At 36.8% G+C, this 26,805-nt stretch overlaps 2 protein-coding genes across 36 annotated transcripts in view; one reads left to right on the top strand and one right to left on the bottom strand.

The window, feature by feature from the left end:
• The window catches only part of LOC127941524 (kinesin light chain 1-like), a 160,125-nt gene that overhangs the window by 61,386 nt on the left and 71,934 nt on the right, over window positions 1–26,805 (bottom strand). For 4 of the 35 annotated variants that reach the window (XM_052536836.1, XM_052536788.1, XM_052536759.1 and 1 more), the window contains exon 4: window positions 19,750–19,772. The exons of 20 other annotated variants lie outside the window; for them this stretch is intronic. In XM_052536836.1, the coding sequence (XP_052392796.1) occupies window positions 19,750–19,772 (23 nt within the window). Of the gene's footprint in view, window positions 1–18,714; window positions 19,374–19,559; window positions 19,682–19,749; window positions 19,773–19,858; window positions 20,090–20,776; window positions 20,873–20,942; window positions 21,159–26,805 lie in introns of those variants that run through there. 11 more of the 35 variants (XM_052536886.1, XM_052536921.1, XM_052536915.1 and 8 more) reach the window with 8 other exon arrangements.
• On the top strand, window positions 5,359–13,432 carry LOC127941514 (interferon-induced very large GTPase 1-like). The gene is made up of 4 exons (XM_052536603.1): window positions 5,359–5,952; window positions 6,193–7,073; window positions 7,644–8,285; window positions 8,739–13,432. Exons 1-4 carry the CDS (start codon window positions 5,529–5,531, stop codon window positions 13,428–13,430), a joined length of 6,639 nt encoding a protein of 2,212 aa, XP_052392563.1. The 5' UTR covers window positions 5,359–5,528; the 3' UTR covers window positions 13,431–13,432.

Raw genomic sequence — 26,805 nt, 5'->3', positions numbered from 1 at the left:
CGGTTTTTGCTTAAAATACGCGATCTGCAATTTTTTGTTGTAATCGTTCGCTATGTCATTTGTGTGGAAGAGTATTTCGAAATCTGTGCGCAGGACACAGGCAGCCGATCAGTTCTGGAAATGCAGAGTTTCATGTCTGAGGCACAGATAGCAGGAAGCGATCAGCCGTTGGTGTACTGCCGCACAAATAAGAGCCTTTCCTGCGCACTGAAGCTGTGCGAGCATATCTGTACTGGTCCACGCCCTGAACACGAGTAGACCGTGAAGAGATGTTCAGCTCAACTTCTCACGTGTTGGATAAGAAACGAAACGGACTAAACTTTTTTTTATTACAACTTGCATACACGTTTGAAAAGCCAAAAATAAACGTCAATTCTGCATTAGGATGATTATTTTAGTTTACCTTAAAATTAATCCAATTAAAACATTTTAGGGTAATGATTCACATCTATTTTTTTTTTTTTACTTGAGACAATAAGTTATTTATTTTTCATTGGCTCAAGTAAAAAAAAAAATATAGATGTGAATCATTACCCTATATATATATATATATATATATATATATATATATATATATATATATATATTTTTTTTTTTTTTTTTGGGATGAATGAAACAATATGCATCTTTGATTTATTTGCACCAACATTATTTGATTTTAACATTTTGGAAAATGTATTTATATAGCATACTTTTATTTAGTCTCACTGGTAAAGATCTTTTTTTAAATTTAAAACAAAATTTAAAAACTAAAATACTGAATGCTGATTTAAGAAACATCTTATTGAATGTGTGTTGATTGTGGTGTTTGGATTGTAGAATGCAGTTATTGTCTTTAATTTCACATGGTTACAGTTAATCTTTTATTTAAGGCCAGGTCTTTGTAGTTTTAACCCAATTTAAAATAAAAAACCTAAATGCTGTACCATCTATTTTTTGTATTGAATGTAGGCTATTTACTGTGCAGTTACTGCTATTAATTTCAGATGGTTACATTTATTCTTTTCAATAGCCAAAAGCAAGTTTGGCGTATTAAATACTAAATATCTTGTTTATGCACACTTTCCTTCTTTCTTGTTTTTAGCTTAAAAAAAAAAATAATCATGATCGGTGCATCCCTAGTTGGAGGGGCAGGGGTAAGGGTAAGGGCCAGATAGCCCTTCAAACGAAGATTTTTCGGGACCACACTTCAAAAGAAGGGGTATGAATTATCACGGCAACATGGCTGCTACAGCGAACAAAAAGACACATAAATCTAATCGAGAGAGAGAGAGAGAGAGAAATGGAAGTTGCGTTTATTCGCGTCTGTGTGTTTATCTTTTTAGAGTGAGATCCCTTAAAAACAGCGATTGTATCCTCTCATCGTTGGAAAATATAATGTAGTGATTCAGTATTTAAACTGTATTTAATAAAAGTCATGGGGCAGCGTTGACAAGTTTATTTTCTCCTGGATGTGTGAGCTGCGCGATTTCCGATATGTGTGTGTGTGTGTGTGAGTAAGCAGCTCATTAGTACAGAACGATAATTAAAGGCTCTAATGACCACCAGTATATGTGTGTATTGAAAGAGCTAGATGACGAATGATGGCGTGTGACATCATGGTAGTGGTGTCTCAATCCTTAAAGGAATATTTTCTCCGCTACCCCTTGACACTTGACACAGGGGAAGGGCAAGTGGTATAAAATAGAATTGGGATTGGGCCCACCAGCCCCACTTTTGACTAAGAGCCCGGCCAAGTGTCCCCCCGCTGCACAGAGCAACAGCCAGATTCAACCACAGACGAAGAGCCAAAGCCCACAACAACCAACAAGCCATTGCAAGAAAGAGTGACAGAGCTGAGTATCGCCCTGGAGTCAGAGCCTCACCGATTGTCTGACCAGGTGCAAAACCCGGCAAGAACGCACATGATGGTTAATCAGACAGTGGAGAGCGAGGGCTCAGAGAAAAGCCCTGCCTACTTTACCACTGCTGAGGGTGTGCTGAGGCAGGATATAGTCATATGTATGACCTACGTAAACTCCAGAATCAGAATTCAACATTACACTTGAATAACTATAAATGAAAACACAGACTACAGTATAAAGTAATTCCTACTGTAATATCTGGAGCTGCAGTCTCACTGCGAGAAGATAGTGTGCAAATTTACATGAGAAGCACCAATATATTTATAATTTAAAGCTTAAAACAAATAGTCAGATGCAAGATATTTGGTTTTTACTGACAATGAAACAGATAGGCGTTGCAGATACTTTTAATGTAGAATTTAGCGGTGCTCCGATCAGGATTTTTGAGGCTGATCACCGATTACAGAAAGCAGTATCTGCCGATGCCAATCTTTTAAAAGCCTTTTTAAAATAATTTATAACTATAAATAGTGATATTCCAATAAGGATTTTAAGAAATTCATTCAGGGCCTGAATTTCATTTTTGAAAATGGGGGAATTCCCCTCTTAGGTGACTATTGTGAGAGGGGAAGCAGCACGGACAGTGCTTTCACAGAAGATTTGTTTTATTTTTCTTTATTTACACAGTACAGTAATACAATCTATAAGTGACATGTTTAAACATAATAAATATATGCAACACATTATTCAATCAATGCTTTTACTTTTGCATTAACTTCTAGATTTATGTATTAATTTGCTCAAGCAAGTGGCAAAATATTTAAATTACTTTTCTTACATTATCACAAACTTACCATTGACAGAAATAGTCAGCTCTACTGCCTTTCCTATTTAAAAATATTTATTACAAACCATCCTGCCATTCATAAAGACCTTTATTTTCTTCTTCCACGAGTGCCATCTTATTGCTTTGTTTATCTAAAAGTCCTTTCCTTTTAAATCTAGCCAAAAAGTGATATGTCTGGACTCTGAAACACAGTAGACTTTAAAGGGGGTGGGGGGAGGGATTGCTCGTTTTCACTCAATATCCTGTTAATCTTGATTACCTATAGAGTAGTACTGCATCCTTCATAACTCCAAAAAGTCTTTAGGCTTTTGCGTTGAGAGCGTTTGGAAGCTGTGACATTACCGTGAAGAAAAAACATCATCCAAAACAAACCATGGCTCAGTGAATGTCTGTGCTCTCAGTGCTCTGCTCTACGGGAGCGCGCTCTTCCGGGAGAAGTGCCTCAGGACCCATATAAGGAAATTCCGCTCCATCTAACGTTACACAGAGCCATACTCGAAAAAAACTTTCCGAAACTTGTGACAAACGTACAACTTAATTTTTGAAACTTTGTCCATGTTTAGCATGGGAATCCAACTCTTTAACAGTGTAAAAACTCAGTATGCTTGAAATAGCATTTAACCCCCCCCTCCCTTAATAATATGCAGATTTCATTATGTCATCATCTCCTCAAATGTTCTTGCAGATTTTATTCATGAAGAACATGAAATTGAGCTTCATTCAATGATGAACAGCAAAAAAGACTATCAGAAACTTTTTGGCAAGATGGTGACGTAGCATTGATTTTCACTGATAAAAATACAAAATAATTGTTAAAAACGTATTAAACACTGTTTGGAGGATGAAACATGGGAGGGTGACCCCACATACCTTGTTACTGTAATAATAGTGATTCTAGTAAGAAACAAACAAATATATAAATAAGTAAGGTGACAAAAATACACAGACATGTGTCGTAATGTGACTGGTGCCATATCACAAATTCTTGAGGAGCGAGCAGAATGTGACAAAGTTTGCTACATAGAATCCAGTGGACTGATTCAAGTTAGACAGGTTGTTAAACAAGACAGACAAACAGGTTGTTTTTTAACCTTTTACCTGAAATGTAACTGACACCTGATCAAATCTTTTCCTGCTTGTTGGTAATAAGAAACTTACCGCAAGATGAAACCTTCATGTACAGGTATCCTATTTTCCTTACAAATACCGTTTATAATGGTTATTTTAAAGGTAAATGTGTCATGCAACAATAAATGATGAGTTTAGTTTAATTCTGAATAAGTAATAAATGGATGTTATTGTTTTAAGAACAATTTTTCTGAAATCTCCTACTGGACAAAGAACAGTCAGATGTCAGGAGTCGAAGAAGTTGATCGAATGAAGACTTGAGAAAGAGACAGAGGAGTGAAGTGAATATCGTCATGTCCAGCAGAGTTGGCAGAGGTAAGAATCATAGACAAATCCATTTCAAATATTGTTGACCAAATGAGAAAAACTTGTTGATTGTTGTTCTTGCTTCTTCACTGCATATTAAAATTAGCATTGTTCTTTTAATTTCCTCAAAGCTAAAACACCAACTCTGAACTGACTGTATTTTCTAATCTGATTTCTCAGTATCTCTCACTTTCATATTTCTTCTTGTAATAATCATCTGACGATTTTGTTTTCTGTTAGTACATGTTACTGTCATTAGAGTCAAATTTATTATAAAACTTTTGTTTCATACAGTGGCTGTTGATCAAAAACAGGCTCTCAGGAGAAAAAGGAGTCTGGTTCAACCTCTTGACTGTAAGTTTTTATATAGATAAACAAGTACATGATCTGATGAAGAGTGTATGGAAATAAAATACAAAAAATCTAATGAATATATATATAAACACACCCACACACTTAACTTTACCTCCTAAAGGTGGATTTTTTTTATTTCAATCCAAGATGATATAAGTATTTAGCATCATAACTTGTTGCATATCACATGTTTGTTTCAGTGAGTGATCTAAGGATTGTTCTTTTGGGGAAGAACGTGGCAGAAAACAGTCGAGTGGGAAACTTCCTGTTAGGACGAGCAGCGTTTGACAGTGAAGCTCCTCCAGATGTTGTAGAAAGAGTCAGAGGAAGACTGAAGGACAGACATGTGACCATCATCAGCAGTCCTCAGCTGCTCCAGACAAACATCTCATGGTATCAGATGAGACAGACAGTGAGAGAGTGTGTGTATCTGTCTGATCCAGGACCTCATGTGATTGTGCTGCTCCTCAAACATGATCAGTGTTCAAGAGAAGATCAAGAGTGTGTGGAGAAGGTGCTGCACTCTTTCTCTGACTGTGTTTATCAACACACCATGATGATCACGACACAAGAGACCAATGAGACCAATGACATCCTACAGAACATCATTCAGAAATGTGCAAACAGACACTTCAGTCTTAAGAGGAGCAGCTCTCCAGATGATCTTCTGCAGATGTTTGAGGACATTGTGAAAATGAATGATGGACATCACCTGGCTTGTGCTGAATATGAAGCTCCACAGAGTCTGACAGTGAAACAACAGCCAATAGAAAGATGTGAGTTTGACAATATGTTTGTACTGATAAATGAACAATAATACTATATACAGTATATATATATATATATATTTCATTTTACTCTTGTTATTTTCAGATGGTGTGAAGCTGAATCTGGTTGTGTGTGGAAGTGACGGGACATTGAAATCCTTCATATCAGAGCGGATCCTGCAGCAGACAGACAGAAGATCAGATGTGGAGCTTCATGGACATCAGATCAGTCTGGTGGAGCTTCCAGCTCTGTTTAACATTCGGCGCTCAGAGGAGGAAGTGATGCGTCAGACTCTCCACTGTGTGTCTCTCTGTCACCCTGGAGTTCATGTTTTCCTCCTCATTATTCCTGATGCTCCACTAACTGATGAAGACAAAGCAGAAATGGAGGAGATCCAGAGGATTTTCAGCTCAAGAATTAATAAACATGTCATGATCCTCATAATGCAGGATTCAGAGCATCAGACAGAAGAACTCAATGCAGAAACACAGTCTGTGATTGAGAGTTTTGGAGGACGACATCATTTCTTTGGTCCCAGCACACAAGTGTCCACATTGATGGAGAAAATCGAGCAGATGCTGGAAGAAAACAGAGGACAGTATTTCTCTGCAGAGACATTTTTGGAGGCTCAGATGAAAAAACTTCTGCAATTTGAAGAGATGAAGAAAAAAATTCATTCATTAGAGACACATTTTCTGTCCAAGGGTAATGAACACAACATCAGCTGGGGTTTTACACTATGCCTAAAGTTTTGATTTTTTTATATCATTACAACCTAGAGTACACTATATGTAAAGTATACCAAACAAACCACTTAAAACTCCTAATATACTGATGTGACATGATACACAAGCAGACAGCAGTCCTCTTACAAACAGGGTTATTCAAAAGATAAGTCAAGCTTTTGAAAACCTGTATTACTCTAATGCATTTCTTCTTTTACAGGTCCAACAGACAGCCAAGATGATCTGAGGATTGTGCTGCTGGGAAAAACTGGAGTTGGGAAGAGTGCTACTGGAAACACCATCTTAGGAAGAAATGCATTCAAAGCAGAAGAATCTTTTCAATCAGTGACCAGTGAGACTCAGAGAGAAACAGTCGAAATCAACGGCCGACAAATTACTGTGATCGACACTCCAGGACTGTTTGATACTGAACTTACTAATGAGGAGATCCAGAAAGAAATCACCAACTGCATCTCCATGGTACTGCCTGGACCACATGTGTTTCTCTTACTGATACCACTGGGACGATTCACTCCAGAAGAAGCTAAATCAGTAAAGATCATCCAAGAGACGTTTGGTCAAAATTCTTTAATGTACACCATGGTGCTCTTCACCAGAGGAGATGGTCTGAAGAACAAAACCATTGAACAGTGTTTGGGGAAACCTGGATCTCTTTTGATGAATCTAATAGAAGCTTGTGGAAACAGATACCATGTGTTCAATAATAATCAGACTGAAGACCGAACACAGGTGTCTGGTCTGCTGGAGAAGATAGACGCCATGGTGGAAGCAAACGGTGGGAGTTTCTACACATGTAAGATGTTCAGAAAGATGGAAAGAGAAAAACAAGAACAACAAATGAAGTTCCTCATGGAGAGAGTGGAGCAACTGAACAGAGAAAGAGAAGAGCTGACAAAGAAACATGAAGAAGAGAAAGAAAAAATGCAGATGATGATGGAGGAACAAAGACAAAATCATGACAAAGAGATGAAGAGGAGAGAAGAAGAATTTAGAGAGAGAGAAATACAATATAAAATGGAAATGAGAAGAGAACGAGAGGAATGGGAGAAACAGAAAAAACAAGATGAAAGGATGAGAAGAGCTGAAGAGGATGAGACCAGAAGAGAGAAGAAACAGAGAGTGTGGGATGAATTTAATCAAAGATTTACACAAGAGAAAGAGAGAATGAAACAAAAGAAATATGATCTTCAATCTAAACAAGAAGCAGAAGAAAACATGAAGCTCCTAATGGAGATAGTGGAGGAAATGAACAGAGAAAAGGAAGATCTGATGACCAAACTAAAAGAAGAGAAAGAGATTATGAAGACGATGATAGAAGAAGAAAGACAAAATCATGACAAAGAAAAAAAGAGGAGAGAAGATAAACTCAAAAGAGAAATAACAGAACAAGAACTACATCAGAGAGAAATAAGAGATGAGATGAGACGAGAACGAGAGATGTTCGAACATCAAATTGAGAAAATGAGGCAAGAGAAAGAGAAAGTTAAAACAGAAAGAGAAAAACTTCAACTCCAATATGACACAGAAATAGACAAACTGATGAATAAACTAGAGACTGACAGACAGAACCAAGAAAGAGAGAGAAGGAGAAGAGAAGAAGAATTTAATAAGAGGGAAGAACAATACAAAACACAAATAAAAGAAAAGGAGAAGAAAGAGCGAGAGATCCATGAAACCATGAAGAAAGAACGAGAGGAATGGGAGAGACAGAAACAAAAAGAAGAAAAGAAGAGAAGAGAAGAAGAGGATGAGAAACAAAGAGAGAGAGAACAGAGAATGTGGGATGAATTTAATCAGAGACTGAGACAAGAGAGAGATAGAGTGGAAACAGAAAAAGAAGATCTTCATTCTAAACATGAAGCACAAGAAAACAACATGAAGATCCTGATGGAGAGAGTGGAGCAAATGAACAGAGAAAAAGAAGAAATGATGAGAAAACTAGAAGAAGAGAGAGAGGCCATGAAGATGATGATAGAGGAAGCAAAACAGAATCAAGAAAAAGAGAGAAAGAGAAGAGAAGACGAAGATAAGAAGAGGTGGGAGAGAGAGAAACAGATCTCTGAGGAACAGTATCAGAGACTCAAGAGGGAAATGGAGGAAGTGATCAGAGAGAAAGAAAGAGTGGAACGAGAGAGACAAGAACAACTAGAGGAGTTTGAGAAGAGACTGAAAGAAGAAAGAAACATGAGAGAAGATCAACAAAAGACGTTTGAAGAAAAACTCCAACTACTTGAAGAACAGCATGAAGAGAAACTAAATAGAAGACAGTTGGAGATGAAAGAGGAAGTACAGGTGAGTTTTTAAAGAAACCTTAAAAACATCAATCCACTTTATTTTGCAATGCTGAAGTAAGCGGTTTTCCGTGAATGTTCGAGACTTCCGGTTCATTAGCCGCTGTAGGGAAATAGCAAAGAGAATAGCAAATAAAAATAGCTAGAAGTAAATGATACCACAAGCCAGAGCCATAAAATTGAAAAATGGCCGTACCCGTTCTTATGGGAATAATTAGGTGGACAGGAAAAATTACAAAATGAATTGTGTTAGAATAGTAAATGGTGCTATGTGGTTTAAACACACTTATCATTAAAATTGTGAGAAAGCCCAGATGAAATGCCAGATTTGTTTAAAACAGAACTGGAAAACACTGTTTAAAGATGTATAATTGTTTTGTCTACTAAACAGAGAGAAAACACAGACACAGACACAACAGGAGCCAGTCCAGATCAACACTTTCAAAAAGAAAAGACTGAAAGAGAAAAAATAGAGCAACTATTTCACAGACTTCATCTGGACGAGAACAAAAATAAACTGAAAACTGTAGAAGTTCTCCAGTTAACTGCTCATTCATTAAAGGCCCGTAAGTCTTGTGCTGAGGAGAAGCTGGTTTGGAGTTTCATACAAAAACTACTGATGATGAACTACAGAGCAAAATACACTTATGTTAAAGATACCAATGAACAGCATGATACACAACAAAGAGACAGTGATGATTTGAAAGAAATGTCCATGTCTAATGAAGAAACAGGCCAATCTGAGCGAATTCACCCGATGGATGTTCAGATGGCAGTGTTTCATTGTGCTGATAGTTTCCTGAAGCAGCTGATGGTCACTAAACTGTCCCAGTGTCAGTACGCTCTGCCTCTGCTTGTTCCTGATCCATTCACTCAACAGATTGAGTTTCCTCTCTGGACATTCAGACAAATCAACAAGAGCTGGAAGATGACCAACACCAACAATGAAATCGTCAGTCAAACCCAGCCCATCTACAAGGCAGAAACTCCAATGGTGTTTTTCTTCAGGTTTGGCTCGGTGTCGTCCTCCAAGTCTCAGCTGATGAACAGTCTGATCAATGAGAAACACAACACGTTCTTCCACAGGAACTGTCCAGGCAGCAGCAGATCCAGACTCCTGATGGATGGAGTGGTGGAGATCGCCTGGTTCTGTCCATCTGGAACAAATGATGATAAATTCACTGATTGTGTTGCATTCTGTAATCTACACGGTGACGCAGGAGACCATGAGAAACAGCTAGAGATCCTCACTGAAATGGCCTCAGTCAATGTTGTTCTTTTACCACAACTTGACAGGAACGAAAGCGTTAAAATGATCCAAAATCTGTACACAAACAAAAAGCCACTCATTTGTCTTCTTACTGAGGATGAATCTACTGTAACAGAGATTAATAACACAAAATTCAAAATCGGTCTGAAGGAAAGAAGTCATTCAGATGCATCTGAAGAACTCAGGAGAGCTATAAATGATTGTCTGTCAGAAACTTCTTCCACTTTCAGACTTGAAGATGTGTCCAAAAACTCAAACATCAGAATAAATGAAGAAGATGATGATGACTGCAGGAAAGGAAGAGAAGCAGCACAACAGATGATGAGTTTACTGGAGAAGAAAGATCTGAGAGAAATCAAAGAATCATTTCTGCCTCATCAGGGGAAACTCTGGCATCAGTGGAGTCAGAAGAACAAAGAACTACATCGACCTCGAGCAGATGAGACAGAAATGGACATCAGCAGAAAACAAGCCAACCTCATGAGATTACGTGAGCAGCAGCATGCATTTAACATAAGTACTTTCATACAGTTCTTTATTAAAGAATTTAACTTGCTTGCTGAGAACAAAATCTACTTTCTAAAATGGCTTGAAATCTTCCTGGATGAATATATTTCAATGGATATGTCTGTTCTTCATCGGAAGTATGAGGAACAGTGGTCAGCAGTTGTAAAACTGAAAGAGAAGAATTATAAACCTGAACAACTCAAAACTGAACAAGAAGAATTTGAGAGAATATATGAGGAAATTCAAATGGCGGGCTTTGGTTTGGAGCACATCATGAGTGAGATCGGTCAGATCTATGAATCATGTTCATCTGTGAAGAAGAACAAGAAAGACCTGCAGGTTCACTTCTCTTCTCTCCCGAGTCTTGCCGCTGAGATGATGATCTCTGGATTTCCACTGGAGCTGATGGATGGAGATGCTGCTCATGTTCCTGTGATCTGGATCTCTGCTGTTCTAGATCAACTCGTCCAGAAACTGGGAGACCAGAGAGTCTTTGTGCTGTCAGTTTTAGGGCTTCAGAGCTCTGGGAAATCCACCATGCTGAACGCCATGTTTGGACTTGAGTTTGCCGTCAGTGCTGGGAGGTGCACCAGAGAAGCTTTCATGCAGCTGGTCAAAGTGTCAGACAAGAAGAAAACACAGATGAACTTTGACTATATTCTGGTTGTGAATTCTGAAGGTCTTGGGGCTCTAGAACAGTCTGGAAGATCAACAAGAGATCATGACAATGAACTGGCCACATTTGTTGTAGGTCTTGCAAATCAAACCTTGATCAGTATATTTGGAGAAAACCCATCTGAGATGCAGGACATTCTTCAGATTGTTTGTCAGGCCTTCATGAGGATGAAGAAGGTCAGATTGAATCCCAGCTGTGTGTTTGTGCATCAGAACGTCTCAGACGTCACAGATGGAGAGAAGAACATGGAGAGAAGGAGACGACTGCAGGAGAAACTGGATGAGATGACAAAAATAGCTGCTAAAGATGAAGGCTATGATGCGGAATGTTTCAGTGATGTCATTAGATTTGATGTTGAGAAAGATGTAAAGTATTTCTCTCAGCTCTGGGAAGGCGGCCCACCAATGGCACCACCAAACCCAAACTACTGTGAGAACATTCAAGACTTGAAGGAAACTATTGAGACTTATGCATCAAAATCACATGGAATGACGCTGACACACTTTAAAGATCGTGTTAAAGATCTTTGGGACGCTTTGCTGAAGGAGCAATTCATCATCAACTTCAAAAAATCTCTGGAGATGTCAGCCTACAGGAAACTGGAGACCGAATACAGCAAATGGTCCTGGAGTCTGCGCAGTGCCATGATGGAAACTGAGAACAGACTGCACAATCAAATAGAAAACGAAACAATTCATGAAGTTGAGGAAACTAATCTTCAGAGAGAAATGAAGAAGACAAATGAAGAAGTGACAAAATCAATGTCAGATTTTTTTGACAAAGACACTGACGCTGAAATACTGATTCAATGGAAAACATCATTTGAAATCAAAATCAAAGAACTTCCGGAAAACATTGTGAGAGAAACAAAGAGGAAATTAAATCAGATTATTCAGCAACGTGACCTGAAGAAAAAGATTGATGCTCAGAGGACACACCATGAAAACACTCTCATTGAAAAGAGCAAAACACTTGCCTTAGAATTGAAAGACAAAACAAGTGATGCAGAAATCCTGAAGAAAGAGTTTGATATGTTTTGGAAACAGTGTGTGAAGACGATCATCACAGAGAGTCCTCCAATCAAAGACATTGACATAATCAGAGATTTGAAACTCCTTCTCAGTGACATCTATAAAAGTGTTTCTGTGGACCAACGGATGGAGAAAAGTGAGAACAAGGATGTTTTTTCTGTACCGAGTTATTCAGATTATGTAGAGCTAAAGAAATCCAGTGGATTCACAGGATCAGGAACAAACATCCACAGATCAACTAAGAAGTTTGGTTACAGTCTATCAAGAGAAGATGAAGCCCAAATAAGATCATTAGTCACAGACATTGCTCAGCATACAGACTCAATGATCATGTCATTTAACATTTCAAAGATGGGCTACAACATCAGATGCATTCAACAAATCACAGATTACATCAAGAGAAGACTAACAGAACATCAGGAAGGACCAGTGAAATATGTGTTCAAGAATGAATTCTTCAGGGATTTGGTTCTTTCCATCTGTATGAGAGCAAACAAGATGATCACAGACCAACACAGACTTTTCAAGGATGCCAATGATCCTGCAATATATGTTAAGAAGAAGAGAGAAGAGTACTACAGTAGTTTTAAGAAAAACTGTCATGAAGCAACATCAGTTACCATTTTTGGTGAGATCATCTGTCAGAAACTGAAAGAGCCCATTGAGCAGAGTGTCTACAAGCAGACTGCCAGAGATTTAGCAGATGAAATCAGAATAAACTGTGAATCACTGAATGGAAACCGATCAAAACTGGAGAAATACATCCTGAAGACACTGGCAGAAGAGAATGATTTTGACAAATACATGAACTACATTCATAATCCCAGAGATCACTTCAAGAGTTTCATCAGAGATGAAGTCAATCGGTACATCACTGATAAGTTCAGTCTCAGTGTTTTACCCAAGATGAAGGAGAACATTAAACTCCTGCAGCAGAAGATCATGGAAGCAGCTCATGAATCTACTGAAGGTGTTCAACTCAACAATGGAAATGTTGGTTTTTGGTTGAAGAGCTTCACACAGAAGCTCTCAGACGTGCTGATCTTCTCTGAAAAAGACCTCAGTGGAGTGAAACATGATGATGTTGATGATTTCAGCCTCCTACAAGATGTGATAAGAGATAAACTTCCTGATGTAATGTCTGAGATCAGCCTCAGATTCAACACAAAGGCTTTCCCCAAGAATCTGGACTATAAGTTTAGAGCAGATGAGCTTCTGAGTGATCACTTCTGTCAGTGCTGTTGGGTTCAGTGTCCGTTCTGTAAAGCTACCTGCACCAACACCATAGAAAACCATGAGGGGGATCACAGTGTTCCTTTCCATCGTGTTATTGGACTAAACGGGATGCATTACAAGAATACAACAAACTTGTCGACTAGCATCTGCACATCAGCGGTAGCAAGCAATCGATCTTTTTATCCCGATACCTCAGATGATAATGTCCTCTGGCAACAATACAGGACAGCAGGAGGGGATTATGCAGACTGGAGCATCACCTCTGACCTCTCTGAGCTGCCGTACTGGAAGTGGTTTGTGTGCAGATTCAAGAAAGATCTGGAAAAATACTACAATAAAACATTTGAGGGGAAGGGGAAGATACCAGATGAATGGAGAAAATGTTCAAAACAGGATGCTATTGAAAGTTTGGATCAATATATTTGAGGAAAGATACCGAATGAGAGCGCAACACTGGATTCTTCTCAGATCACAGTTAGAGAAGAATTTTTAATATAAATCTTAGCAAATACTCCTGTTACAAGAGGCTGATTGACAAGACCTAGTTCCTCATACAAGCATCTGCAAAATTATTTGCGCTTCAAAACATTTTTACAGAACACACTTTTTTTTTGACAAAAATATAAAGCTCCAAATTTTCAATTAAGGCTATTATTGATAGAATGACATATATGACCATGAACATATATGAGTGTGAATACGTAAATGTGGGGCAGAATAGTGTTTCTTTTTTTTCTTTTTTTAAGCTCTGAGCTATTAATTGAATACATTCATTATTATTATTATTTTTAATTTATATATTTACTTTTTTTTTGTTAAAAACAAGTTTCCCAAGTATCTGGACTATAAGTTTAGACCAGATGAGCTTCTGAGTGATCACTTCTGTCAGTGCTGTTGGGTTCAGTGTCCGTTCTGTAAAGCTTGTCGACTAGCATCTGCACATGAGCGGTAGCAAGCAATCGATCTTTTTATCCCGATACCTCAGATGATAACGTCTTCTGGCAACAATACAGGACAGCAGGAGGGTGATAAGTGTCCTCTTACAGTTATTTCATATATATATAAAAATGTGCAACTTTTGATTTGACATTATAAACTATTATTATGAATATCCCGTTCATATGTGAAACTGCAATTGTTATGAAAATAGCCAATAATCTGCCAGCTGAGATACAGTGTTTATTTTGACAGCCATTTTTGACTTAGTCTTGGTCTTTATCTTTAGGCAAAAATGCTTAAAAGTCTTAGTCACATATTAGTCATTTAAATCTTTCATAGTTTTAGTCGATGTAACCGATGATGCGTTTTTGTCAACCTTTAGTCATTACTTGTGGTTAAACTGCAGTTACCAATATTTTATATTAATTTATTTTAAATGTAGTCTTCAAACTAAAATAGTCATTAATTATTTTTCTCTTTTTTAAATCAATTAAACTTATGAGAAATTTCAATCAAGGATTTTGAAAATTAGCATTTTCATTTTTGGATTAACTATCCCTTTAACAGAAGTTAAAAGGGAGCAACATATAAAAGTTACAGCTGTTGAAAAATAATGTATATAGTTGCGAATTTTTAAAAAAGAAGCAGAAAAAGACAATAAGACAAATTCGAAAGAGATACATTTATCAGATACAGTAGGTTTATTTAAAATGTTTAATATATTTTATTTTCATGAATGACATGGATAGTTGCTTAATTAGGAATGCTGTCTCTTTAAGATATGTAGTACTGACACGTTCAGTTTTCACCCGTTTACATTCACTTAATCCAAAATTGACTGTATTTATTAATTGTGACAAATGAAAGTGGAGCATGCGCAAGAGAGAAAGCACTTCTATCAACGTAATTCCTCCTATCCTGCCTTCACTAACTTTGTGCCATATGATGTTGCTAAAAAGAACATTATTTTGTCTATTAAGTGTAATTAAATGTGTTTATGCGTTTTAAGATTAAAAAACATTAATTTTCCACATAATGTACATTACTGTTGCTTTGCATCATGCTGCGTAAACATAAAACATGCATTTGTGTTTGGAGAAATGACAAACAAGCGCTACTCTACACTGCTCAAAACCCGCGTTTTAACCATCAGTGGCAAATCCTGCACACATCTGAATATTTGGGTTGGACTGTTCTGGAACAGTGTTGTAAATACAACCTAACCACTGATTTCTAGTATTTCCGCTTTCACAACGAAACACATCTTCTACACAACATGGCGGCAGCAAGAATACTACAGCGAGAATAAACGTTACCTTTGCATGAACATTTGGGCGACGCTATGCAAATCTTCCCAGATTGTGACGTAGACATGTGGGGGCGTGTTTAAGCGAGGGGGTCATGGTTGAGTCTCAACTTTTATAAAGAATATATCTTTGGGTTTTAGGGTTTTATCTATTCACAAACAGCTTGTTACACTCCAAAGAGAAAAGAAAACTTGACATCGCATCATATGAGCCCTTTAAATTAATCGACAATTGTGACTCATCATAGCATGGTTTAGTGCTAAACCAAAGAAAATGTTGTTAATGGATCTAATTTATTCAGTTTTTCTAAGTAATGTTACATAAAATAATTTAATAAGATTGCTAAAACCACTAAAACATATATTATTAAAAATCACATAATGCTGTAATCAATAGATGATACAATGCTCTGTTGTCTTATGTAAACAATGAATTTACTAAGTAAGAATAAAACAAAACTTAATAATAACATGTTTGTGTTCTAGTATCATTGAAAGTCCTGGTCAAATACTGTATGCAGATCAACAGCTGAAAAACAAAGTGTTCTGATCCCTCTCTAACAAATGAAACTTTCAATCAGTGTATGAACAGAATGAACATTAAAGAAACAAAGTTCAGGTGATCTAGATTTCAGTTCAGTGGAAATGTACTGAACTGCACCCACCTGTTTCTCATCTATTATTCTTGGTTTTAACCACATGAAGTAAAAAATACATTCATTTAAAAACACAACTTAAAGCAGAATGTGGCTTACACTGGGTCATGAGATTACTTTTATATCGATTTAAAAACACTAATAACTGATGAACTTTGTTAAATTGAATCTTTAACAAATCTGAAAAATGAACATTAATTTCTCAAACTGTAAATTATAATGTTGTGATGCCTAACGTAGAATTTAATATAACTGATATCAGTTTTAAATCTTTATTATTGTTACTGATGTAACGATCATAATGATTGAAATATAAGGACTTTAAGCTAACATAAATTTTTTTGTAAATGAACAGATAATAATTAGGACATGCAGTGTTGTTTTGGCAACAATCTATTCATAACATGAGTTACACATTCAGACTAACACTTAAAGGAGTAAACGAATTAACCGACTAGTGAAGATGTCGACTGTGTCCCATGATGCTCGGTACAGGCGACTGTTCATCAAAGGATGTTTGTAATAACTGCAGCTCTAGCACACACGGAGGACATTATTAGCATAATTAACCTGTAAGCACTAATTATCAGTTCAATTATCAGTCTGAATCCTTTTTTTAAACCATCTTTAGGATGTGATGTCACATCTGAATCCACAGTACACTGATGGTAATGATAAAAAACAAAAACATTTAATTGTATTTTATATAACAGACAGATTATAGATGATCAGCACAAATATTATTGAACAATCTGAGCACTAATTACTGCTGTTTATCAAGTCAAACATCAGTAGCAACTAAGCAATTTATCCAGTAGGTGGTGACACATGGACATCTTTTGATTTGAACAACTCTCCGTATCACTGACTCGATGATTCACCGAAAAACAGTGAGTCTCGAAGAAATGGAAATGATTCGTAAATGATTCATTATCAGAGCATATGGCTCAAGTGAGCGTTATTATAGATCCAGAAAAAGCGACAAACTCTCCACAACAGTTGAAGTTCAAAAATAGGAAAGTGAATACTATGTGGTTTGCAGTCTATTGTGTTGTAACAAGGCTAGGAGTACGAGAGAACTATGTAGCCTATCTTAAATTTCGCCTAGAATATGTTCCAGCTAACTAAAAAGTGCATTTAATTACAAAATCATGTTTAGAGACACAAAACAGTAAACATCTAGAGTTACATTTATATTTACAAGAGCAAAATCGATTAATAAAAATCGGGATTGATAGGGCTTACCTTATCTCTGGTATCCGTCCGCTGGAAAGTGACCGTTAAATTCAGGCGCGTGCACAGTAGACCAAACTTGTGCACAACGCTGAATTCAAATTCAAACGTAAGTTTATGGTTTATTTCGTGTCTCTATTCAAAACATTTTTAAGTCACAAAATAAAAATATAAGGAATAAACACTATTTACGTGTATATATATATATATATATATATATATATATATATATATATATATATATATATATATATATATATATATATAGCTACGTAAATAAATATACAATTTAGATCACATAGTAGCCTATAAATTATGCCAAAAATATTTATGCTTTATTATGAGTGAATGGATTAATTAATGAGTCAATGTAGACAGCCTGTGCGCTCACTACACTGCAGCTACAGGTGGAGAAGAGAGAGAGGTAGAGCTAATTGAATGAATGGGGATTATTAGGAGGCCATGACTGACAAAGTCCAGTGGAGGGAATTTATCCAGGACACCGGGCATACACCCCTATTCTTTACAGAGAAGTGCCATGGGATTTTTAATGACCAGAGGGAGTCAGGACCTCTGTTTAACATCTCACCCACAGTACGCCGTGGGGCCTGGTGCGTCTGCGCCAGCTGAACCCATTCACATAAGAAAGGCCCTGCGTTCAAAATAACAGCTGTTCACCGAGTCCACTTCTGACACAGGTAGTCTACTCACACTGACCTTATAGTGTGACTCAGGTGTGCTTCCGAGTGAAGCGTGTCAGTGAATGAATGTCAGTTTTACATTTTGCGCTGAAACCAGAGGCGCATACGCTAGATTCATGATTTCAGTTTAACTGGAAATCTTGTACAGTATTACAATTAGTCGATCTAAAACAGTGATTGTGCATTAACAGCTGTCAAACAATGTCAGTATGTAAATAAGCAGTCTGATCATATTTACACATTGCATATTTGATTTTTGGTTGCGCATGCGCACCACTTATGCAATTCTTCATTTAAGGCCATTCTGAATACTTGGACATTTATGTTTTATGCACAGATTATCCAACTTTCAGCCTTGTAGTCAATTCCAAACTCTTCCGATTACTTCATTTAACATAATGAATTTTTTTTTACAGATACTGTTTTGGAGATTCAACTTTACTTTAAGTGTGTGTTAAAGACTGTATGCATTATGTTTCCTACCTCCACAAAGCCTCCTCCCCATACATGAATGAAACACCTGTTTAAAAACCCTCTGTGCACTGCCTCCAAAATACTTCTACTTGAACACAAGGACTACTACAAACTCTTAAAAACATAACTTTCTAAAATTATGTATTTACAGAAGATTGAAAGGCTACTGAAGAAATTAGCTACAAATAACTCTCATAACAGATTATTAAGTTATCCATAAACAGGATCAAATTGAACTCCTACAGGCACATAGTACATTTTTGCAAATTCATAAACATTAATAATACTTAAACCTGTCTAAGTATTAATGAATAGTTTATATGAGGAGATCCAACAGTCATGAAAGAGAATCATTTTCAAGTCTTACAACCTTTTAATTTCTTTGTTTAATCAGTGTATTATGATTGATTGACACCAAATAAATGATATGTGAAAGGACTAATAAGAACCAGATCAGATAAACTCGGTAAGTAAAGCTGTCCAGGGAAGGGTTTTTGAGTTTAGCAGCTTTTATTTCACTGCACTCGCACTGATTCAGAGCTATAAGTGTAACGTTTACGAACAATTACAGTACCATAACTATATGGTAAGATCCTCAGATGGAAAATGCTACAGAAGAATGGAAAGAGTGTGTCAGTGAAGGTGGTTGTGAATGTGTGTAGATGTGTGTTAGTTACAGGATCAGAGAATGACACTGTTCCTCTGTCATAGTCCAGATTTACTCTCACATGCTCAAGATCCTGTTCAACAGAGAAACCAGATGGCTCACACAATCCATAGCACACACTCCAGACATCAGTATTAAAGAAATCCCGTCCCTTCCTCTGGTTTGATGCTGTAGTTACTCCAACACTCCAGCATGGACTCTCTTTAACCTCCACATCCCAGTAGTATGTCCCTGAGTTAAACCCTTCGGAGCCCAGAACACAGGAATAATAGTCAAATCTCTCTGGATTATCAGAAAGAGGTTGACTTTTTAATAAGATGTCTTTTACACTGGTCAGATCATCAGACAGGAGGAGACGTGGATTCGCAGTGTTTGGATCCAGAATCACAGGAGCTGATGAGACACAATCAACAGATGATCTTATTCTGATGTTCATATAATGATCGAGAGTGAACTGAACACACATTATGAACTATGACACTTGTCCTGTTGATCAAAAACATAGATTTTAAAATCTGATTTTAATCAATTTCAATGTGTGTGTGCATGTGTAAGAGCTCAGATCTTCTGCAGACTCACTGTTCTGGATGATGTCTTTCATCTTCTTCCAGACTCTGAAGGGCAGGTTGCCCAAGTATCGTGGCACATGAATCAGAGCTCCAGAAGGAGTCTGTGGATCCGGCTGTGATGAGATCTGGACTCTGGAAGAACATTCAGGATCAGAACTGAAGTGGCTTTGGATCAGAAGCAGAGAGAGCAGATCACTCACCTTTCCATCGAGACTGGAAACTTCTGCAGAACAAACACACCATTGATCATCATCAACTCAATCAATCAATCAGTCAATCAATCAATCAATCACTGATCTGAAATCAGACCTTCAGAAAGCAGACGTCACTGTCTTTCATCATCTCCTCCATGTCTTTGATTGTGTGTGAAAGAGCTGAGATTTGTGTGTTGATCTCCTCCAGCTTGTCCTTCATCATATGTTTCTTCTGCTCCTCTTCCTCTCTCAGTGCAAGGATTGTAGCTTCTTCTTCATCTCTGAGAAACTGATGAAGCGTCTCAAACTGCTGTTTAATCTGCTGCTCTGTTTGATCAGCTTGAGACTGAAATCAAATCACATTCATTTTATCTCAAACACACATCAACACAACACATCATTCATGATAAACTTAAACCAATTTTTTTTTTTGTCTCTTTTAACTGAAACATCAACAATGCTGTTGTGTAACATGTAAAGAAAACCAACCAAGATCCTTCCTCAGATAATATTTGGACTTATGTTTCTTTAGTTTTTAGAAATCAATTCTTATTTAAAGCTTTTTATTTCTTAAAAATAAATAAAATAAACAATAATAATAATTTAATCCCCATAAATGGCCCATAAAGGCTTAATTTTGTCTGATCTGAAATCAAACTTGAAATTAGACACACTGTAGTGACAAATAATGGCTCCTGAAAATTCAGCTTTGCTATCACAGGAATAACTTTTCATTTTAAATTAGATCTAATCAGAATTTTTTTTTTTTTTACGATTATAATAATGTTTCATAATATTACTGTTTTACTGTACATTTAATCAGATAAATGATTTGTAAGTGGGCTTTTGATCTTAATGGGTAAACTACATAGTGCTGATTACTTGCCCTATTTATAAAACAGGGATTTAACAGGGATTTAACAGTAATAAACTGTTAAATCAAATATAACAAATCAGTATATTTACCCATACTGTATAAATGATCCTACACTTGTGATTAAAATGTATTTTACTCCTGATTCTGTTTCCTCACCTTGATGTGTTGAACTGTTTTCTCAAACTCTTCTCTCATTTTAACTCCTTGTGTAATTTTAATTCGTAAGGACTTCAGTGTTGTTTTGAGCTCCTCCTAGAATTTATTAAAAAAAGCCTTGTTATGTATTCTTCTTTACATATTAATCAAGAGAGATTTGTCTTACCTTATATGATGAAACCGCTTCACTAATGGGTTTGAATGTGTGATTGATGTGTTTTTGAGAGTTAAGACACACTAAACACACTGGCTGTTTATCCTCCAGACAGAAGAGTTTGAGTTTCTCACTGTGTAAACTGCAAGAAGGCTCTTCAACAGAGCGTGTATCCATTTTCACTGTTTGCACAAGCTTCAGAAATCGAAACATTACTTTAAAAAATTAATAATCATGATAATCACAAAGATCTTCTGTCTGTTCTTAAATAAAGTCATAAAAAATCCTGTTTGAAAGGGTTTGTTTTCATTCTCCATTGATTGCTGATTCCTATCTGATTACATACAGATATTATAAAGAGCCTCAGAATGGAGAGAAGTGAGACAGTCTCTTCCTGGTAAGTGTTTTAGGAGGGTGGATCAGTTAAGGTATGTTGTGCAGCAGGTCCGACAGTAACACCAACTGCACACAGTGAAAATGACTTTTATAGGAGAGGTTAACTGGATGTAGTGCGCCTTGGTTTGAAATCAACAATTTAAAGTTTGACCAGTGACTGGTCATACACAATGTGATGGACTTTTTATTAAAAATAAAAAATAAAAAAACTACCCTGAAGGGAAGAACACAGGGTCTGCAGAGCAGCCAACGGTCAATGACAGAAAGAATACGTAGAGAAGGACATTGGGAAGGTAACAAGTGAGGGTGTAGCCCTATATTTTCTCATGGAGGTCTGTAAAAATAAATTAACATGGCAACTAAGTGATAAAACTCATGGACTGAGATAGCGGTTTATCACAGTGAAGAAACAAGTTCTATCAAAAGTTTTGAAAAGGTACTGCCCCAGTCAAAGCTTTTGTACCTTTTTTTCTGAGAGTGTGGGGGGTCCTGGAGCCCCTCAATTCGAGCACTGGCTAGCAGTCTTTGATTTGCTCAGTCATTTTGACACTGGCAAGACCAATGAGGCAGACCAAGCTTAAAAATTTACTTTTAAACCTATTGTCATCCTGACAACATGCAGAGGACAGCTCACTGAAGAGCAGGAGAGCAAAATAAAACAATATCAAATACTGGGGACCGGTTATTCGTAATGTTTATTGATATTGTGTTAATTTTACTATGGCCAGGAGGGCAATAAAGAACATGGTAGTTTCTTCACTGTGACCAGTTGTATAGCTAATCTTTCCCTTACTGTCATCACAACTAATATTATGTTTAACTAATGGGAAATTTCTTTGAAAACGACGAATTACAGAGCTTTTTCTTTTTTCAAAACATTTTTTGTGTGAAAACATTTTTTGTGTTGAAAAGTGAAATTTTCATCAATTTCCATACATGTAATTGCCTACAAAAAATCTTAGTCATCTTCATTTGGAAAGTAAAAAAGTATTTTCAAAATCTTTACATAATATTTCATCAAATGTATCATAGGAAATTACGAAAAACTGCATGTTGCCTCAAGACAACATTGTACTGTAATGGAATCGCATAAGGCCGTGCAGGCGGTTAGAATACAAGTGTATGATATTTGTAAGGAAAATAGCTAGAATTATCTAAATGTAACAATTTTTTAGCATGATTTTAATTGCATTTACAAGAATAGTAATTCTCATACTATATCTGTCAAGTCAAGTCAAGTCACCTTTATTTATATAGCGATTTAAACAAAATATATTGTGTCAAAGCAACTGAACAACATTCATTAGGAAAACAGTGTCAATAATGCAAAATGATAGTTAAAAGCAGTTCATCATTGAATTCAGGTATGCCATCACTGTTCAGTTTAAATAGTGTCTGTGCAATCATTTGTAATCAAGTCAACGATATCGCTGTAGATGAAGTGACCACAACTAAGCAAGCCAGAGGCGACCGCAGCAAGGAACCGAAACTCCATCGGTGACAGAATGGAGAAAAAAACCTTGGGAGAAACCAGGCTCAGTTGGGGGCCAGTTCTCCTCTGACCAGAAGAAACCAGTAGTTCAATTCCAGGCTGCAGCAAAGTCAGATTGTGCAGAAGAATCATCTGTTTCCTGTGGTCTTGTCCTGGTGCTCCTCTGAGACAAGGTCTTTACAGGTGATCTGTATCTGGGGCTCTAGTTGTCCTGGTCCCCGCTGTCTTTCAGGGATGTAGAGGTCCTTTCTAGGTGCTGATCCATCATCTGATCTGGATACGTACTGGATCCGGGCGACTGCAGTGACCCTCTGATCTGGATACAGACTGGATCTGGTGGCTACGGTGACCTCGGAATAAGAGAGAAACAGACTAATATTAGCGTAGATGCCATTCTTCTAATGACATAGCAAGTACATTGGGTTTTATGGGAAGTGTTCCCGGTTCTGGTTTGCCTAATTAATGCAGCCTAATAATCTTTTAACGGATTTGGATATTAGAAGCACATTAGTGTTTATGTGTAAGCCAGGTTAAAGAGATGGGTTTTTAATCTAGATTTAAACTGCAAGAGTGTGTTTGCCTCCCAAACAATAAATATAGAGCTGAGTATCATCAGCATAACAGTGAAAGCTAACACCATGTTTCCTGATGATATCTCCTGAGGGTAACATGTAAAGCGTGAAGAGTAACGCACTAGTACTGAGCCTTGAGGTACTCCATACTGCACTTGTGATCGATATGATTCCTCTTCATTTACTGCTACGAACTGATGGCAGTCATGTAAGTACGATTTAAACCGTGGTAATGCACTTCCATTAATGCCAACAAAGTGTTCAAGTCTATGCAAAAGAATATTGTGGTCAATAGTGTCGAACGCAGCACTAAGATCCAATAGTACTAATAGAGAGATACACCCACGATCAGCACATATTATTATTTATCTGTTGAGAAGAATTGCTTCCTCAGTTTTGACAAGCAATGAGTTGTCATTAGTGAAGAAGGAGATCTTGCATGTATGTGCTTGTGTGTGTATGTGCATGCTTTTAAGGATCACATGTATATTACTATAAGAATATGATTATTTTAATTTTTTTATTTCCTTGAAACAATGATTAAAATGTTTTGACATGGAAACAGATATGATCGTTTAGTTTTACTTGTGATCCACGACGGTACAATGTTGCCTGAGAGCAACAGCTGGATATGAAATTGTACTTTTGCAATAAAAACTAGATAAATTTGTTTGTTCAAGTGTTTGGTTAAACCATTTTCAATAAATTAAATAAATATATTACTTTTTCTGCATGAAAATGTCAAATGTTTAAATTTGTCCATTGTGGTACAATGCTGCCTTGAGGCAACAAACTTAATAATAATAATAATAATAATAATAATGAAAATATTTATTGATTTGGTTATATTGTCCAAATTTAAGTAGGAAAAACATCACAAATAATTTTTTCCTCATTGATATCACATTTTGTATCGTAGAGGTTTAAATCCAGGCTCAAAAGATATATTTTCTCTTTAGCATTTTATTCTCTTTGTTGTTTCCTTGTCTGTCCTTTTGGAAGAAATGAATTTGTTTAAAGAAATGTAAATTTATGCAAATCACTTTGCTGAATTTATTTCCTCAAGAGATGCAAATTGGACCGGAAAAATCAGTAGCATAGTATATACACAGCATATAGGATATAAGAACATAAATTGGAGTGAAACTATTCTGTTATTCTGTTAGACCAATGAAGTGTGTGTGTGTGTGTGTGTGTGTGTGTGTGTGAGAGAGAGTTATAAAGCTCTGAGCTCTGAGAATACACCTAAATGTAAAGAAAGGCACTAGGATGATGCCTCACCCACAGTGACGTGATTCTAAATTGGACACATTGATATCAAACCCCATAAGCAGAAATACTGTACGGACAACATACTGTAACAAGCAGCGAGTAGGCTAGAATTTTATCATAGTTGAAAAGGTAAGTTTCACAATATTTTAAGTGAATTTCATTATAAAAGTAGAAATTAAATTCTTAGTTGTTCCTTCAAATTGACTGTCAGTTAAACATGTTGATTTTGTGTTTAATTATAATGACAACACTGTAAAATCTCTTTCTTTTCCAAAAATACATATGGGCCAGGCATAAATTAATGTTTTCGTTTACTTGCTCAACAGAGGACTCACACGCAAATGCTGCAGTAATGCAATTATCTAAAGAGCAAACACTTTGCTTTGTCTCATGGAATATTGCTGGACAAAGAAACCCAAACATTGACCATTTCTCAAAAGAGCTGAAGGCAGAAATTTTCTTTTTACAAGAGACAAAAATTGGACCTGAAAGTGACATGCCTTTAGAAAAGCCTAAAGGTTGGCAATCTTTTTTCACAGTCTATGATTCCAAAAGGAGAGGAGTCGCAATCCTTATAAAAGATGGTGTACCTTTCCAGTACATAAGCCATGATGAGGATTATTTTGGGGGTATCTCGTACTCTTCTGTCATCTTCATGGTGAGCTGTTCACTCTAGTTAATGTGTACAATAACAAAGATGACAAAGAAATGCTAAACAGACTGCAGGAATACTTGAGGGAAGCAGCTGGGGGTGTACTTGTGGTTGGAGGTGATTTCAACACAGTCCTTGACCTTAGCTGTGATCGAACATCTAAAGCAGCAGACACAGTACGTCATACACAACAGTGGGGCCCATTTAAAAGATTCACTGCCTCTCTAAATCTTATGGACACTTGGGCATACTTCCACCCAACAGTCAAGGCATTCACATACCGTCAGGAGAACAAGTGTTCTAGATTAGACATGTTTCTTCTGTGTGAAGACAATTTGGAGCGAATAAAACATGTCGAAATCCAAGAAGCTAAAAGGACTGCGGATCAAATAAAGAAGGGTAAGAAAGAGACAGTTCAAGATCATTTGCTTCTACTGATATGTCTCAAAGTGAATAAAGTACCACATGTTGCTTCACAAGTAAAACAATTCCATGAACCAGACAAACGAGCAGGAAAGATTAATGGTGCAGAAATAGTGAGTGTGATCAAGTCTTTAATTGAGGACTCAGTAAAAGTGAATAAAGTACCACATGTTGCTTCACAAGTAGAGCAGTTCCATGAACCAGACAAAAGAGCAGGAAAGATTAATGGTGCAGAAATAATGAGTGTGATCAAGTCTTTGACTCTGGCCACAAAGGGCCTGATGGCTTTAGTGTACAAACATACAAGAATTTCTGTTGTGAATTTACAGAGATCTTAAAAACGCTTTTCAACAGTTTGATGAAATCCTACAAATTACCTCCAGATTTCAGAGCAAGTATCTCTACATCAGGTGGCAGAAAACATTTCAATGTGGATTATTTGATTTTCACTATGGTTCTGGCCAAACGACTCAATGTGCTACTGGAGGCATTCTCAGAGGAAAGAAGCCAAAAAAACATCGGTGATCCATGTCACTGTGTGACATTTGCAGAAAAACCAAAGCAAATCAAATGGACTTTCTTAAAAAACATCCCCTCATATCTACTCACAAAAAGTGTAGAAAAGATGCAAAACGAGTCTCAGAAAAGCTCTCAAAAAACAAAAATGACCAACACCCTCAAAGGTTTAGCTCCTATGGAAAAAGGGGATAACAATATTTTAGAGGATATTATCCCAAAAGGTTCAGATGATTTCAGAGAGCTACAAGAAGGCTGTCCACTCACTAGGTCCATCCTTGGTTTGGTCCTGAAATATCTGGAGCTCCATATAAATGAGAAATATGAGAATTACACAACTCATGTCTGCCTTTCTAGACAAGTTATAGTCATACATGAAAAGAGTTCTCCTGACTTGAGGAGGCTGTGTGAGCAGTTCAAGAGAAACTCTGGGATTGAACTAATATGTGTTCAGCTAGAAGCTGGGAAATCTCCAAACCTGTGAAAACCCTGTTCATGCTTGAATTGTTGAATTTGTAAAAACGGGTCATTCTAGTTGTTTGTCAGAGGAAT

Source organism: Carassius gibelio, chromosome A3 (assembly GCF_023724105.1).
Source record: "Carassius gibelio isolate Cgi1373 ecotype wild population from Czech Republic chromosome A3, carGib1.2-hapl.c, whole genome shotgun sequence".
Classification (NCBI taxonomy): domain Eukaryota; kingdom Metazoa; phylum Chordata; class Actinopteri; order Cypriniformes; family Cyprinidae; genus Carassius; species Carassius gibelio.
This window is presented reverse-complemented; position numbering and strand designations above follow the sequence as displayed.

Bases quoted from the DNA above. Each gene is read 5' to 3' on its own strand.
- LOC127941514 (XM_052536603.1), top strand. From the start codon at position 5,529: ATGCGTCAGACTCTCCACTGTGTGTCTCTCTGTCACCCTGGAGTTCAT. The intron at 5,953-6,192 runs GTAATGAACACA...CTTCTTTTACAG, and splicing joins GACACATTTTCTGTCCAAGG to GTCCAACAGACAGCCAAGAT. The intron at 8,286-8,738 runs GTGAGTTTTTAA...CAAAAAGAAAAG, and splicing joins AGATGAAAGAGGAAGTACAG to ACTGAAAGAGAAAAAATAGA.